Source organism: Etheostoma cragini, chromosome 8, assembly GCF_013103735.1.
Source record: "Etheostoma cragini isolate CJK2018 chromosome 8, CSU_Ecrag_1.0, whole genome shotgun sequence".
NCBI classification, from domain to species: domain Eukaryota; kingdom Metazoa; phylum Chordata; class Actinopteri; order Perciformes; family Percidae; genus Etheostoma; species Etheostoma cragini.
In genome coordinates this window covers 5,075,029-5,090,317 of record NC_048414.1, presented here as the reverse complement: position 1 = coordinate 5,090,317, position 15,289 = coordinate 5,075,029, and the positions used below count along the sequence as shown (strand labels likewise).

Sequence of the window (15,289 nt, the reverse complement as noted above, 5' to 3'; positions counted from 1 at the left end):
TCAATCACAGGATAAAAAGTCTAATAGACCAGAGTCAGAAAACCCTGCAACTGTAACTGAAAGAAGTAGCCGCAGCACCTCTACACCTGTCACTCCAACAGCGACCCTGCTAGCAACAAAAAAAGAGGCAGCTAACTTTTGATTTGATTTCATTTAATTCAGTGATGTGTTTTATACCCTTGTTTTGTTGTGACCCAGTGTTTGAGCTTGTAGTAGCCCTATTCTGTACCATAGTCGAAGATTTGTGCCTGTATGCTGCGTTACCCGTGCCTAGTTTTGCCCTGTCTTGGATTTAGTCTTTCCTCTTGTGGAGCCTTGTAATGGATGCAGTGTGGTGTGTGGTGGTTGACTTTGGCCCAAAAAGTCACTCTCAAAAATTTGTCAGCACCCCCAATTCAAAATACGTTCTGCCATGCTTGTGACTTTAATTGGAACGCTCAAGACAAAAATCTTTATTGCCGCTATGAAAAAGAGCAACTTTTGTTTCCGCATGGCACAGAGTGGGTGTGATAGGATAATTAATTGCTGATGCAATACAAAGAAGTCTGGCAAATAAACTATGCACAATAAAGAATATTGTTACTTACTTACTTACTACATATAAAGCAGGGTTCAGTGGAAGAGATATATTTGTGTACATTTAATTTCTTTTAATCTACTTGTGTGATCATTAGTGATATCAATCTGCTTAGTTATTGTGCTGATATTTACTGTCTGCAAGATACAAATTTAGGAAATTGTACATGGTTTTATGAAGAAAAGAGATAGTCAATTCACTTTTCAAATGCACCTCCATGAAAGCAGGCTGATCGATAATTCACATCATAGCCCATAATTGCAATCATTGTCACAGTGGTCATGGCAACCCGAGTGCCACCCCTAGTTACTAGTATGAACTTGTAGTTACGCCAGCAGTGACAACATGTACATCATGCAAAGTACGATCAATTGCACTGAGGTGACAACTTTGCATTTCAAGGGCTTTCCTTTGCCATGTTTGCAGAGTTTAAAGGAGTGACACCTCCACCATTTTGTCATGCATTCCTTAGATGACACCTGAGGAGGGGGAGACGGACACCAGGTCATCCTGTTCCTTGTCTCATACAGAGACACACACACACACACACACACACAAGCACAAGCACAAGCACAAGCCCACACGCGTTCAGAGGGGTTGTAAGCCGTGGACGTGAACTTGCAAATACCTCCTTGCTCTATTTTAAGTAAATCTTAGGTCACACATGATGCCAGCAGCTGCTAGTCAAGTGACATCATTCAACATTTGTGATTGCTGTTTAACTGTAGGTGTATGTGTGGTTCTAGTGCGTGACCATGCATAAATGCTTGATTTTTTAATTTTATATCGTCACCCATTTGATTTAGGGTACGTGTTTTGTGACATGCTTGCCGGGAATGGGGGGTGTATTGAGAACAAACTGTGACTGTCCTTGGGGATGCCGTGTTTTTCTAAAAAGAGCCTGCCAGAGCCTGTCCTTGTACACAAGGACATCATTTGGCAAACACATTGCCTAGAAAAAAGACTTGCACTGCACACATCTTTCAACACGTTGTTAAAAGCTTTACTTAAAATAAAGAAGTGAAATAATAAGAACTAAAGATATCCATGTTAGAATAATTATAGCCTCATTTACCACATTATTGCATGCGGTTATTTGTTTAAAAATGTCTTTTCATGTTCCTTAATGTGGTTGTTATTCTGATGGTGGGAAATCCTGGAGTAAATCCCGGAATGTATTGCTGCCTGTGACAGTCCCTTTTTGGTGTAGGGGTGGTGGGAAGAGAAAAACCAATCTACTGTGCTCAAATGAGAAATGATTCTTTTTTTCTTATTGTTGTTTCTTTGTTTCTAGTCGAACCAAGGTAGGTCTTTTAAAGGGGTTATCCTCTGTGTTGTGTCGCTCTATCCTGTCCCATTTCCTGTATTCCACAGCTGATGGCATTTCAAGGTGAATACTTCCAGCGGGGAGCATGGTCAAAGGCAGCTGAGAAATAATCCCCTCCAATCCCCTCCTTGATCACCTACACCGCCCTTGTCCCACCCTAAACACACACATATGCAGACACCTATTAAAGAGTTTGGAGTTGATTGTCATACAACAGTTTTTACTGCACATTTACTGTATGGTTTAGTCTCACCAAACCAGCTAAAGAACCAAACTAAACAAGTTTACCTAGCAGAAAACTGTGATGAAGAATGTATCCTAATCTTTTGGCAATATGTCACTGATAGATTGCATGCTTGCAAAAGGAGCTAAAAAAAAATTATAATTTCTAATTTGAATGCAATTGTTATACAAAAGTCTCATAATTAAATTCAGTATAATATACCGATATTTAAAGAAATATAGGGCCTTATACAGGTGCTTGCAATAACTTATTCCAACTGAGATCTTAACTGGAATATGCGCCAACATCTGTGACATAAGATGTACCAGTATATAAATATTACATTCCTGGTTATGTAAGGGCATTGGCTGAAAAAGGAATCAGATGCAAACACTGTAATTAATAAGCGGGCTCAACAATATCACTTCATTGGTGTGTGTTTGTGTGTTTGTGTGTGTTTGTGTGTGTGTGTGTGTGTGTGTGTGTGTGTGTGTGTGAGCGTGCGCCCGTGCAGTATGTTTGTGCGTAGTGGGTGTGCAGGTAGAGTTACAGGGCTCATTGTAAGGTATTAGTTTAGGGGCTGACAGTATAATCGGCATTGACAACACAGCCATGAAAAGGACTTTGCAATATAGTTTGTCCCAATGTAGAATAGATGTTAATTGTCATATCTTAATGTCAATTGCGAGTAATAGTGTGTGTTATGATTTTGGAGAATGTAGGACCCAAGTGCCGAGACAACTGGCCGTGTTGAGGTTGAATATTTAATAATGAAAATCCTTACAAAAAAAGGAGTCCTGAAGATAGCAGGCAAAATTCAAAAACATACAAAAGGAGGAACAGGCAGAATCCCCAAAACAGGAATGACAAAAAACACAAGGAACACCGAGATCAACAGGGTAGACTACACACACTCAGCAAAGAAAGCTATCTGATAAAGGAACGCCAGATGGATGTCCAATAGTATTTAGAAATGTTTAACATGCGATAGAGCAAGTAGTGCCTGCAGGAAAAAATGTAAGAATAAACTGGTCAGTGGTATTTGAAGGAGTTTGAATGAATGCTTTATTGTTTTTAGCCGTCTGAGAGGCATGACTCTGTCTGTCCATCGGCCCACCACTTTGGCAAGGACTGAAATATTAAGACTTATATAAGACGTAGCACAACCAGCAGGTAACGTTTTCCATTATCCTGTGAAACATCTCAACATCCACCTGATGGATTGAAAGAAACGGAGTGCCGTTTTAACACGTGCATACTTTTATAAGGGCACACAAATGCATACAAAGACAACATGTGAACTCTTTTTGTTTTTCTTGTGTGTGAGTGTTTTCAGGAGTTTGAAAGAATTTTCTTACTTATTTTCGAAATGTAAAGTTTTTTATAGCTTGAATGAATATATAATAATGAACAGTATTTTACTATAATGCTAGTTTGCAAGAAGAAAGTCAGATAATAGTATGTCGTAACAAAATGTCCAAACAAATTACTTTCACTAAGTGTGTAAAAACAGAAAGAGAGAGAGAGAGAATTAAGGCAAATCCATTATCCAGGTCCACCGGTCAAGAGGTGAGGTACACGCCACAGGCCATATCCCCGCACCAGCAAATCACCCTGTTCCCACCATTATGGGTCACCCTTGTTACCATAGCAACCTAAATGTCAGGGGACAGCGGAGAGGAGGGGAACCAAAGTTGGTGGGCAGCCCAGGTACTGTATGTCTTCTCTCCTTTGTGAAGTGTGCACAGTTACAACACTGTACAACAAGTCTTAAAGGAGACCTTATGTACTAGAACTACTGTATTTCTTAGTGAACACCAGCTGGGTGCAGTGACTGTGCACAACATTCAGCAGTGTAGCCGTTTCTGACATTTATTATTCAGTGTTTTCAGTGTTTTTCAGTGTTCAGCAACTGTATCTGAGAAGTGCTAATTCAACTGAAATTTAAGCCAATGAAATGTTATTGTGTTTATGTTTGTATAAAACCTCAGAAAATGTATTGGCAAACACAGAATATAATCTTAAGGTTGTATATGTTGTTATATGTTATCATTTGGACTGTTTTACATTCTGCATGTCTCATATTGTGTCTACGCAAAGTTATTTGCCTGTAACTAAGACTGTAATACTAAAACTGCATCACATATAGGAAGTTCAATACAGTAAGCATTATATAGATAACTGGCATCACTCACTGGTGTAATTTTTTAAATAAAGGTAGCTCTAATTCTGTTTAAAAATACATGAGCCAGAAACAGAGGCAATGTTGGTGTACCGGTAAATAATAAACACAACATCCTCTGAGGGTTGGCAGGGTTCCCCTAGCCTCCCTCTCTTGACACTGAGTCAGTAAGAAACGATAGGGACATGGTTATTTATAGACTGAGACTTGGAGACTGGGAAGGATTCCCATCCAGGAACAGTGTATCTGTTTACCCTGCACAACCACATACATCCACAAATAAAACACATTTTTAGTGTGACAGATAGTAAATAATGATTTTTTTTCTGTTGCTTTTTGTTGCGCACTTGAATCCAGAAAGAATCTAGCTGGGTCTAAGATCATATTTAATACATTTAAGTTGATGCACACGACCTTAAGACTTGCAGTTTTTGCCACATTGGCAGGGTATCAAGTATCTTTTAATTGTAGGATTTTGATTAATATTTACTATATACTTGAATTGCAGTTTTTTTTTTTAAATTGGGGTTCCACAATCCATCTAACTAAACTCATAACACATGAGTAAACAGACAGGGTACTACCATCCCAATCGGAATTTATGTCAACACAAATTTGTCAGGGGGCGAAGGGGTGAGGAGGGGGGTGAAAATTCCATCCAACCCTGCAAAGACCCGGACTTTGATTCCTGGTAGCTGTACCCCTGTCTGTGCCAGGCATTCCAAAAAAAAAAAGCCAATTTGTGTTTTTTACAGGTGGGAAGCCACTAAGAGTTCTTGTCCTTTCGTTTAATTTAAAGCACTTAGAATTACCTTGTTGATGAAATTTGCTACATAAATAAAGCTGCTTTGCCTTGCCTGGGCACTACAGATTCCTAAAACTGTTCATAAGAGAAACATTACACAGCCTTAAATAAATGAATATGAGTCTACATGTCTTCATCAGACAGATTTATTCCCAGTGTAATGGTGACCAATGATCTGCTCATAAGAAGCTGATGTTAGTAGATCCACAGCTGTGACCTTCTGGTTTCAGGATTGTCTTTTGAAATACTTCCTTGTCTATAGCAATAAACAAGGAAGTATCCTTCTGAACAGTTTGTGTAGTGTTACCACATTGGCGGTGCATTACAATCAGCCGTTATGTTCTCAAGATGCCACTAATGACATTTCTGTTAAGATGAGATTAGTGCCAGCCGCTATAATTATAACAGGGTAGGTGGTGGATGTTGAAAACGGTAGGAGAGACACAATTAGACCAACTGAGTTCATGTTTTCCATTAAATTCAAACTTAGAACAGGGCATTCAAATGAAAACATTAAAGATTGACACATGAAATAACAGTGTTTTAAAGCAAAAAGCGTTACTTTTGAAGATTTTTTTAAGGCTTATTACTTCTGACAAATTGCATCCATCTACATTCCTTGATGTTCCAAATATAGATTATTTAAGTCATCATCTTTACATTGAAAGAATACTATGTACACTTAGTGTTATGTAGAAAAGACTACCTAATGTACATAAGCCATAATGCAGGTTATATGAGGGCAAATATTAGTTTTTCTGACAGTCACGGCAAACATGTTTACTTTAAATTTGTACAAAAGACACAGAAAATGACTGATAGAGGAGGCGTGAAGGATGGAAGAAAGGAGGAAGATGTACATGGGACTCCCTGTAGGTCCTGATAAGCAATGTATTGCTTTAAGTATTAAGTAAAGGACAGTGATGTATCTTAAGTCCAGCAGCCATTCTCAAGTTATTACATTTAGAAAGAGAGAGACACACACAACTATTATCTCTCGTAGAGGTCGACCAGAGAGAGGCAGCTGCAATATGACCTGAACAAACAAGACACCTTGACCAAGCTGGATAAAAGAGAGTTGAAAAGGTGACAGAAGACAGGAATGGGGAGGAGAAGATGAAAAGGCTAAGAGGTGAAAGAGAAGGGGAGGAGGAAGAGGCACAGTAAAGGAGAAGGAACTGAAGCCCAGGGGAGGGGAGGGGCTGGGAGGGTAAAGTGAATCGGTCAACTCGTTCCCAGAGAAGCTTCTCTGCAAATCACAGCAGGACTTCAGGCTGCAATTTTAGGGCTATATTAAACACAAACACACACCAAAATATGAGTGTATCTCACAGACTCATTTATTCTCTACTCTCCATGGAAGACACAAGAATGCAAAATTGACAGTCTCCAGTGCTGAGTTGTTACTGAGCTGCAAACCTCCTGCGTAAACACTCAGAAACCAACATGGACTCTTCTTATCTAAATGGCCACTGCCATCTAACTTTTTGACAATGTGTTTTATTTAGCATGCAAATATTTGCTAATTATCACAAAAAAACAAAGTACAGCTGAGGCTGATAGTAATGTTGCTAGTTTTGCAGGTATTTCATTTTCACAAACCTATTATGATCTGGTGATGCGCAGAAAGAAACATTAAAATTAATACAATTCATCCTAAAGGGGAGATGCATGTCTGTACCACATTTTAGGGCAATCCAGTTTTCAAGACATTTCACTAATGAAACTATAATCTGAACTGCATGATGGTACGAGAGGAAAACTCAAGGAGTTGACAAAGTCATTAGGATACAACCTCTGGGAATCCTGACTGTCTGTACAACATTTCATGACAATTCACGTCATATTTGTTCAAATATTTCAGTCTGGACAAGTAGTGAACCGACTAGTGTGGCTCATAAAAAATGCATCACTTACTTCCTATATGACACTGCAGATTTACCAGCACACTACAGATCTTAGGCAATTCTAAAGAGGCTCAATTCAAGCTAAATGGTCTTTTCACTGGTTAAAATAAAAATGTGATATTTTAATATCATGAAATACTCATGTATAGGTATGAAAGTGCCACTTCAACAGTTCAGAGGCTGATATTGTACAGTATTTTCAACACATTGTGTCATATTCAAAAATAGTCTCAACATGATCAAACAGCTGGCATTAATCAAAAATCATTATCCAAGTCAGTTTGTTACTTTACTATAACATTATGTATCACTGTTGCAACTGTACTTAATATTTATAGTTGTATATTCTCCACTGAATTAATTGTAATATCGTTGTGAATCAGGACTTTATAATGCCACGTAACCTTTTTAGAGCTCTGCGTCAAACACAGTTATTCAGTTTACAGTTTACGGTCCGATAATCTGAGATTTCAGAGGCTTGCGGCTGGAGATCAGGTGGCCAAAGTAAACAGCATGGACAGCAACGTTGCTGGACTGAGGCCTAATTAGGTGTAACCATACAGTGGCTCCAGTGGCTCCAGTGACAGCTATAACGGAGTTAGCAGCCACCGCAGATTTGATGCAGCTCTCGTGAACCCAAAGGTTTTCTGCTCTGCTCAACAGGTGTCAGGATGGCAACAAGCAAACAGTTGCTAACATAGAAATGCCTAGCAGCTTGTTAGTTAGCCATGGTGTCACATGCCAAATTCCTTTCAGGGTGGAGTGGAAAACATCAACAATAACAAGACAGAGCTGGGAAAGTGCATGTAGATACAAGGAGACAATCTGATTCTGAATATTCTGAAAATGTATATTTCTTTTGGTTCACATCCTGGCAGCGGAACAAGCTACAGCACACAGGTACTGTAGGTTTATTAGAGATTTTCCTATAACAACAGCTGCCTGCTTAATGAGAACAGAGAGATTGAAACAATAAACATAAAGACGTTAAAAATCTCCCTTAGTCAAAATAGAGTCAGATTTTATGAGTAACAGCTTTAAAATAAGACATAGTATTTGATCATTCACGATGTAAAACTATTGATTAGTGCAGCTTTAAATTATTTGACACAGAATAAACAGCACAGTACAATAAAAGATCACGTGTTGAGTTGCTGAGGAGAAATGAAAGCTGCAGCTGTATGCTAGACAATTTAACAACCTCCTTCTAACAAATATTAAGGACCTTTGGTTTTTTTCTTCCTGTATTTGGTATAATTATTTTGGTTATGAATCAACCAGAACAACCTGTGATCAGTGAGCAGGTGAAAGATATGCAACAGAACATTTCCAAAAAACAAAGACGCTAGCCCCAATGACTTGAACAGAAGGTGCTGTGCCAAAACTTAATAAAGTGTCCAGCGCAGACCTGTTTCCCGTTCAGTGGTGTGACGTTCTCGTCTGGTACAAAATGTCCCCAATCGGTGCCTCTGGAGGCCCAACAACAAGGGCCAGTAAAAGTCGGGCACAGCATGGCACATGTCTTACCTGCACTGCACCAACAAAAGGCCTAGGACCTATTACACAACCTGCTGCACTCACTGTGGGTCTTCCTCATTAACTGACCCCCTTCTCTCTCTCGCTCACACACACACACACACACACACACACACACACACACACACACACACACACACACACACACACACACACACACACACACACACACACACACACACACACATACAGGGTCTTGCTGACCCTATTACACAGTATGAGTCTACAAATCCCCTTTCATCTATATAAAAATACATCATGCGGTCTACTATTCTGTCATTCTGTAACCTAAGCCGTTTGCTCAGTTATAATGGAATAGTGTGTGTAGTGTGTGTTGGGTGTATAATTCTTTTCAGGCAGTTTGGGGAAGTATTATGGCTGGCATGTACAGTAAGACATAACACATCATCAGACTAAAGTAAGGCAAGAGTCAGATAGGGCAACCAAAGAAGTTGTCATGGTTACAGTAAGTGCTGTACTGATGGAAAGGCACTTGGGAAATTGAAGCTGCAGTGAGTTACAGTGTGTTGTAAGTGTTAGGTGGTGTTTAGTTTGAACAGTACACACTTTGGTGGTCTTACCTTACAGTAACCTAACATTAAACACACTTTTTTTTTTAAATGAAAATTATTTGTGCCGTCACTTTATTTTACACAACAGTAATTACAATTGCAACAGTAATTATTTGCATTTTTTGGAGAAATAATGTTGCCATGTGGATGAGAAAATAAGGTAAGCAATAGTATTATTACTTGTCAGCCAGTGGTCTACAGTGTTTGATGCAAATAAAGGCTATATTTTGGTTGGGGTCGGCTGACTGTGAGTTTCTGTTAGTAAAATATATCCTCCCTACCTCCCACTCAGGTCACATACGTTATTCTACTTATTTACTCTCCATTGTCTCTACACCTGCAGAAGCCTCACTGAGCTAAGCTGGCAGATCAAACAAATATAGCTCTGAACAACCATCTTGGCTCTCAATGAAGGACAAGACTGAAGTCACTGTTTTCCCCCCAGTTCAAATGACTGGTAGTGAAGTGTGATATTCTGTGTGTGGTAAGCTAATTATATCATGAAGGAATGATCTTTAGTCTTTATTCCATTTGATTTTGTGTTGCCTTTCTTTGTGCTAGTCTAAAACCCCAATTTACAACCTCTTTATTGGAACTGCAGGGCAATTTGTTCTACAAGAACAAACTGTACTGCAATCTCAAGACAGTTTGTTCTACTAGAACAAATTATATCAAGAAGCTTCAATATCAAAACAATCTTCCCATCTTCCAGCAGTCAGGAAAAAACAGTAGAGTCGTACCTGTCTATATCTATACATATCTATATTTATATATATATATATATATATATATATATATATATATATATATATATCTACCACAGGATCGTTTTGCCATGAAGAGCCTTCAGATGGGAGCAATCCATACAACACACACAACTATTAATAAACTGCACAGAGGGTAGGATGGAGTTGCACTACCAAGTTGATGTTACACGGCCAGTGACCTAATGTCTAAATATAATAGCATATAACATATCATCAGGAATCACCCAGGAGGAGTGGGTTCAGTGATTTGACACTTGATTGAATTTGTGATCCTTTATTTCCACAACTAAATTGTTAATTATACAGAGAACTGAAGGTTAAAGTTAACAATTACCAGAACTCTTGGAAAAAATAAATGCATTCACATTAAGCAAGCTTGTTGCGGCAGCCATATTTGCCGGGACTTGTCACTGAAAGCTACAGTAGGATATTTTCTCACACTTAGCCAATGCCACAAAAGACGCATGACTATTTTGACATCATGCATGGATCTTCTAAAAGTGTTCGTTTGGGCGTGAGAGTAAGTGTAAAACTTTCAAAAAGGGTAGTTATCAAATAGAATCTACAGAAAACAATACTTTTGTCAGTATATTAGGTCATCTTAAAACTGTCAGGTGAGGTACTGTCTCTCAAGCTTTTGTGTCCCACAGACATCAGTAGGAGCTTGGTATCTTCCCTGGTGATGCTGTGTTTGGTCTGTCTACTCGATACTCCCTTTTTGCCTAGCCGTTATCGGAAACTGTTTGGAAAAAGGGCAGGCACTTTCAAAAATACTTGGCAGGAGATGGGATGAAGCATTGTGTCTATCACCATCTATTATGAGCTAACTTCAACCAAAAAAGAAGCCAGTCTGAAGCAGAGCCCAAACACATTTTTTTCCATGGAGGAAAGCTTCTAGTCCAGTCAGTTATTTCACTACTATTGTTTTGAACAAACAGTCGCCTGTCTGTTCACCTTACTGTTTCAATTTAAATTAAATGTGTTGGATAGAGCCAAAAAGGACAAAAAACAACAACAGTCCTATTACTTTCAGACGGCATTGTGGCATGATTTTAATTAAACCACAATATGAAATGAAGAATTGTTTTCCATTAAACAAACATTACTATCACATCTCTTAGATATAGTAACAATGGTTGCATGATGTCTCTAAACTCAGACTAGACTCTAGATCCTTGAGGGAACCTTTCATTATTCCCTGTAGTTTACCAACATTATGTACAGATTGCAGTATATTTTCACCACAAATTTCCTATCACAACATTGTATTTTGTTTGAAAATGCCTGTCCCATATATATGTTAGTGCTTCTAAAAATTAAGTGCTTTAAAATTCAATGTTATGTATATATAAGACATTCTATGCTTAATTGACAAAAATCAGTTTTTTGGAACATAGGACACAATAGAAGAGATGTCAGAGAAGTAATTGTTTATTTCAGAACCACAGCAATGAAGAACACCTCTTGCATCTCTTGTTACAAAATAAGAATATCCCATCATGTGTGCGTTTCAAGTAGTGTGTATCCCCTTAAGACATATACTTTCCTCAATTTATGCAATTTTAGATGTCAGGATTATGTTGGACGCACAGAACCCAAAGTCGTTTTTTTCCATAAAACGTAGTGTGGTAATCTGCCCAAATGACCATAGTGTAAGTATTGATGTCCTATCAAATACACTATTGTTGTGTTTGAACAAAGTCAACATGGAACTTTTGCCAGGAGGTATACGCATGAACCAAAAAGACATAACTTTAATAACATCTAGAGGAATCTGAAACGACATGCTTTACATTGTTATTATGTTGGTGACTTTGCCAAGAACATTGTTTAGTGGTTCTCTTTCTTCAGTTTATAAGATCTATTTCAGGCTGTTAAAGGTCCTTTTTATGGCTGTGGGATTCTTCTGTACCTTTACCACTGTATGCCATTGTTAACATGTTGCTGTAGCAACCATAGCCATGTGAATTAGATTTTGTTTTATGTCTCTAGGTTTTTTCTAGCACATGTATGGCATCTTGATTTAGTTTGCATTGTGTAATGTGTTTTGAACAACAACAATGTTTTTTGTAAACAATAACACATCATTCAATCAAAAAACGTAATTGGAAATGAAATAATAAAATGGGTATGCTAAGTAATTTGCATTGGTTACCTGTTGTTGCCTGGGCAGCACAGCACTGTTTTCTTGTTATCAAGTACTTTTATCCACAGTATGTATGTGTTACTTGTTTTGTTAACAAAAACTTTACACTCTGTTAAACCTTACACTTTATGCTTGTGTAAGCTCAACTTAAACTTCTGTTTAATATTAGAGGTTAAAAACAAAGACAACGGAACTATTTCTTTGAGGGACTGATTAGAGGAATCTTATTCAACAGGGAAATTCACCAATTCCAGTCCTGATGGAGCTGTAATTTGCCTAAATGTTCCTTTCCTTTTTGTAGCAACTATGTTCTGTCCGAAAAAGATCCCCAAAATAAACAAGACAGGAAATAATTTACAATTTAGGCATTTCACCAAAAGTCACATCAACAGTGACTTGCTATACAGTCACCGGGACCTTGTCTTTCATAAAGACACTTTTCATTACGTGCCATTTGGGTCAAAACGGGGGTTTGTCATTTAAACCAAAGAATTATTGGCTGAAATGAACAGAAACAGCGTTATGTGCAGAACCAATAAATAAAGTCAAAGTAATATGGAGGGCTGAGGTTTTATCCAGCCAGTAAACCTTGATTATCACCCATTCTTTTGTTTAGCTTCTCTGAAAACACTGATATCTGATAATCAACACTGGTCATGACTGCAGTCTTATTATGGTTCAATTCAGACAGAGCAGCAAATCTCCCTGTTATTCCTACTGCAGCCTGTCACTGAGTGATGTGTTTACAGGACTTGTTTCAAACAGCTGAAATGACTTAGTGACGTTCACACACACGACAAAATCTCGTAGCTCAAGCCTTGTTCACACTCCAACCATCACATCCAGCATTGTGTGGATCAGTATTTGAAAACCCTGGTTTCCTGAGCCCTAAGGACCTGACTCTGAGGGCAAGTTTACGGTTGGTTGGGTGTGAATAGCAGCTCAGGTCCCCGGCCTGCGGCCCTCTGGCTCTGGGTACATAGTTCTGAAGGTCAAGTTGATGCGCGGGCCTCGGTCATGGTACTCTTTAGCCACTTGATGCTGGTGGAGATGGATAAAAGACGTATTTTACACTTGCATGTCAAATATCTATGCGTTGGTCTTTTATCAAGAAAAATGTATATAAAGTTAGGAGGTAGTGCTTGAATTTCTGTTCTATGGTCATTAACATCGTCAACATTTCAAAAAGTCAAAAGAAAAAAGAAGCTGTTGTTATCTGTCTAAAACACTGACTTATATACTCATGCAACTAAGATTATGTTTTATTATCTTCTAAGATTAGAAAACAAACAGATATGAGCACACAAGACAAGATTAACATTTTCCTAAACATAGACTTGTTTTTGTTCTTTGTTGTTGACCTCTGCACAAGATAAACAGGTCAACCAGAAAAAGGGACAACAGACAAGAAACATGATTTTCTTACTATTTCACATACAGGGTAAAAGGCAAATGAATTTCCCTCTGCAAAAACAATGCTGAAACTCATTTATGTCTGGAATTTTGCCATATGCTCCCACTCTCCTCCTTCCCCTACATCTCAATGGGAGAGGAAAGGTTTGCTTACCCACAACAGTGTCAAAACAAAGAGAGTCCAGAACAGGCAGACATAAACCGTGTATCCTTTTTCAAACAAATGAAGTACTTTAGCAGGATTGACACGTTTAGCTAAATATTTAGCACTCACTTCCAACACTCTTTAGCTGAGCCAGGAGGTTTTATTAGGCACACCAGGACTGTAGTGACAGAGAAGGAATAAATGGATAGTGTGATCTTCTTTCCCTGGCAAGATCTTTAAAGGAGAGATAAAACCTTTGTTGAGATACTCAGGAAGGCGTCGCCATAAACCACCTGTGACCTTCTCCTTTTTTTTTTTTTTTTTTTTTTACTTGTTTGCTTTTTAACTTTAACTCCCTCTCTTTATTCCCCCTTGTTCCCTTTGTTTTTCTTTCACTCCTTTTAATTTGCACTTACATTTTAGCCTGACTAGCTAGATTGTTTTAACACGAGCGATACAACTGTGATTATCTTTCTAGCAGTATTGCTCTCAAAAATGTTTTACATTTCAAATACATTTGACTCACCTTGTGAAACTCACAGACATAGGTTTTTTATTCAGGTGGTAGTTAATTTGACATTAAAAGGGATAGCTTGAATATATTGAAAAAAAAATCAATATCAGTTCAAGTGTATGCTATGTTTTGAATATGTTCACCGCTTAACCTTGCTCTCAGACAGTCCTTTCTGACAGGGAAGCGAGCCATTAAATCCATCTAGGCTCTCTTTAAAGCCACCAGACTCCTTTGACTAAAACAATTTTACCTTGCAGAACACGGGAATTGCTGTTCTATGACTGCCTCGATTGGTTGTTTTTCTTGTGTTATTGTGGGACTTTGGTGAATCTGAACTCCTTTCAAACACTAAAGTACCTTCCCTTAAAGTGTTCACAATGTTCCTCTCATGCACAACTGTTTTGTTATGCAGCCTTTATTCTGTACAAAGTTTTAAAAAGTTAAAGCTAAATAGTATGACCTTTTTCACACAATAGTGAAGCTTTTATTTATTCTTCCAAAGACTGAAAACATTCAGTCAATAACTCAGTTACTCAATTCAGTCAATTCAAACTATATGACATAATCTCACTGTTGTGTACAGCCCAATGCTTTTAACGGAAACCAGCCACACACTCAGACACTATTACACACACAAAGACTGTTCATCCTCTTTCATGCTCTCTTATAAACCTGGCCGCCGTCCCTGATGTAAAACAAATGACCCTCATTAAGCTGCCGCGTTACCGGTTACATGAGGAAACCGATTTTATCCAGGTTACAGTTTTAATCATAGTTAAGGATAGCTTTGTGCAACGTGTTACAACTATTTCTGCAATGATTAAAAAAAAGGCAGGTAGCAGAAAGTACAGAAGTTATTTTTTGTGTACCTCCGCCGAGGGGTATGTATATTAAGAGTTGTGTTTCCAGCTTAGTTTCTTTGGATGTCTGTCTGTCAGGAGCATTATGGAGAACTAATGGCCTGATTTTATTGAAAGTTGTGGAAGGTTGGAGCATGGGTCAAGATCGACCTCATAAAATTGTAAAGCAGATTTATATCACTGGACGGATACACATATAATCTTTTCATTTTTGTTAGCATTGCAAGAAAGGGCATTTGTGCTGCAATCATATGGTGTTGTATATATCTGAAAAATAAGTTCCTGCCTGGAAAGATTTACATTGTGGAATAGGGC

General features: G+C 38.2%; 1 protein-coding gene and 1 long non-coding RNA gene across 3 annotated transcripts in view; one reads left to right on the top strand and one right to left on the bottom strand.

The window, feature by feature from the left end:
- Positions 1–10,408: 10,408 nt before the first annotated feature.
- Positions 10,409–15,289, bottom strand: part of alkbh3 (alkB homolog 3, alpha-ketoglutarate dependent dioxygenase) — a 13,115-nt gene continuing 8,234 nt past the window's right edge. The window contains exons 10-11 of one of the 2 annotated variants that reach the window (XM_034878949.1): positions 12,939–13,083; positions 10,409–10,635 (exon numbers count right to left, since the gene is read on the bottom strand). In XM_034878949.1, coding sequence (XP_034734840.1) covers positions 12,985–13,083 — 99 coding nt within the window. In that variant the 3' untranslated portion in view covers positions 10,409–10,635; positions 12,939–12,984. Of the gene's footprint in view, positions 10,636–11,311; positions 13,084–15,289 lie in introns of those variants that run through there. The other variant, XM_034878948.1, reaches the window with a different exon arrangement.
- The window catches only part of LOC117948980, a 12,484-nt gene continuing 10,170 nt past the window's right edge, over positions 12,976–15,289 (top strand). The window contains exon 1 of the long non-coding RNA XR_004657603.1: positions 12,976–12,988. This is a non-coding gene — a long non-coding RNA (uncharacterized LOC117948980). The remainder of the gene's footprint in view (positions 12,989–15,289) is intronic.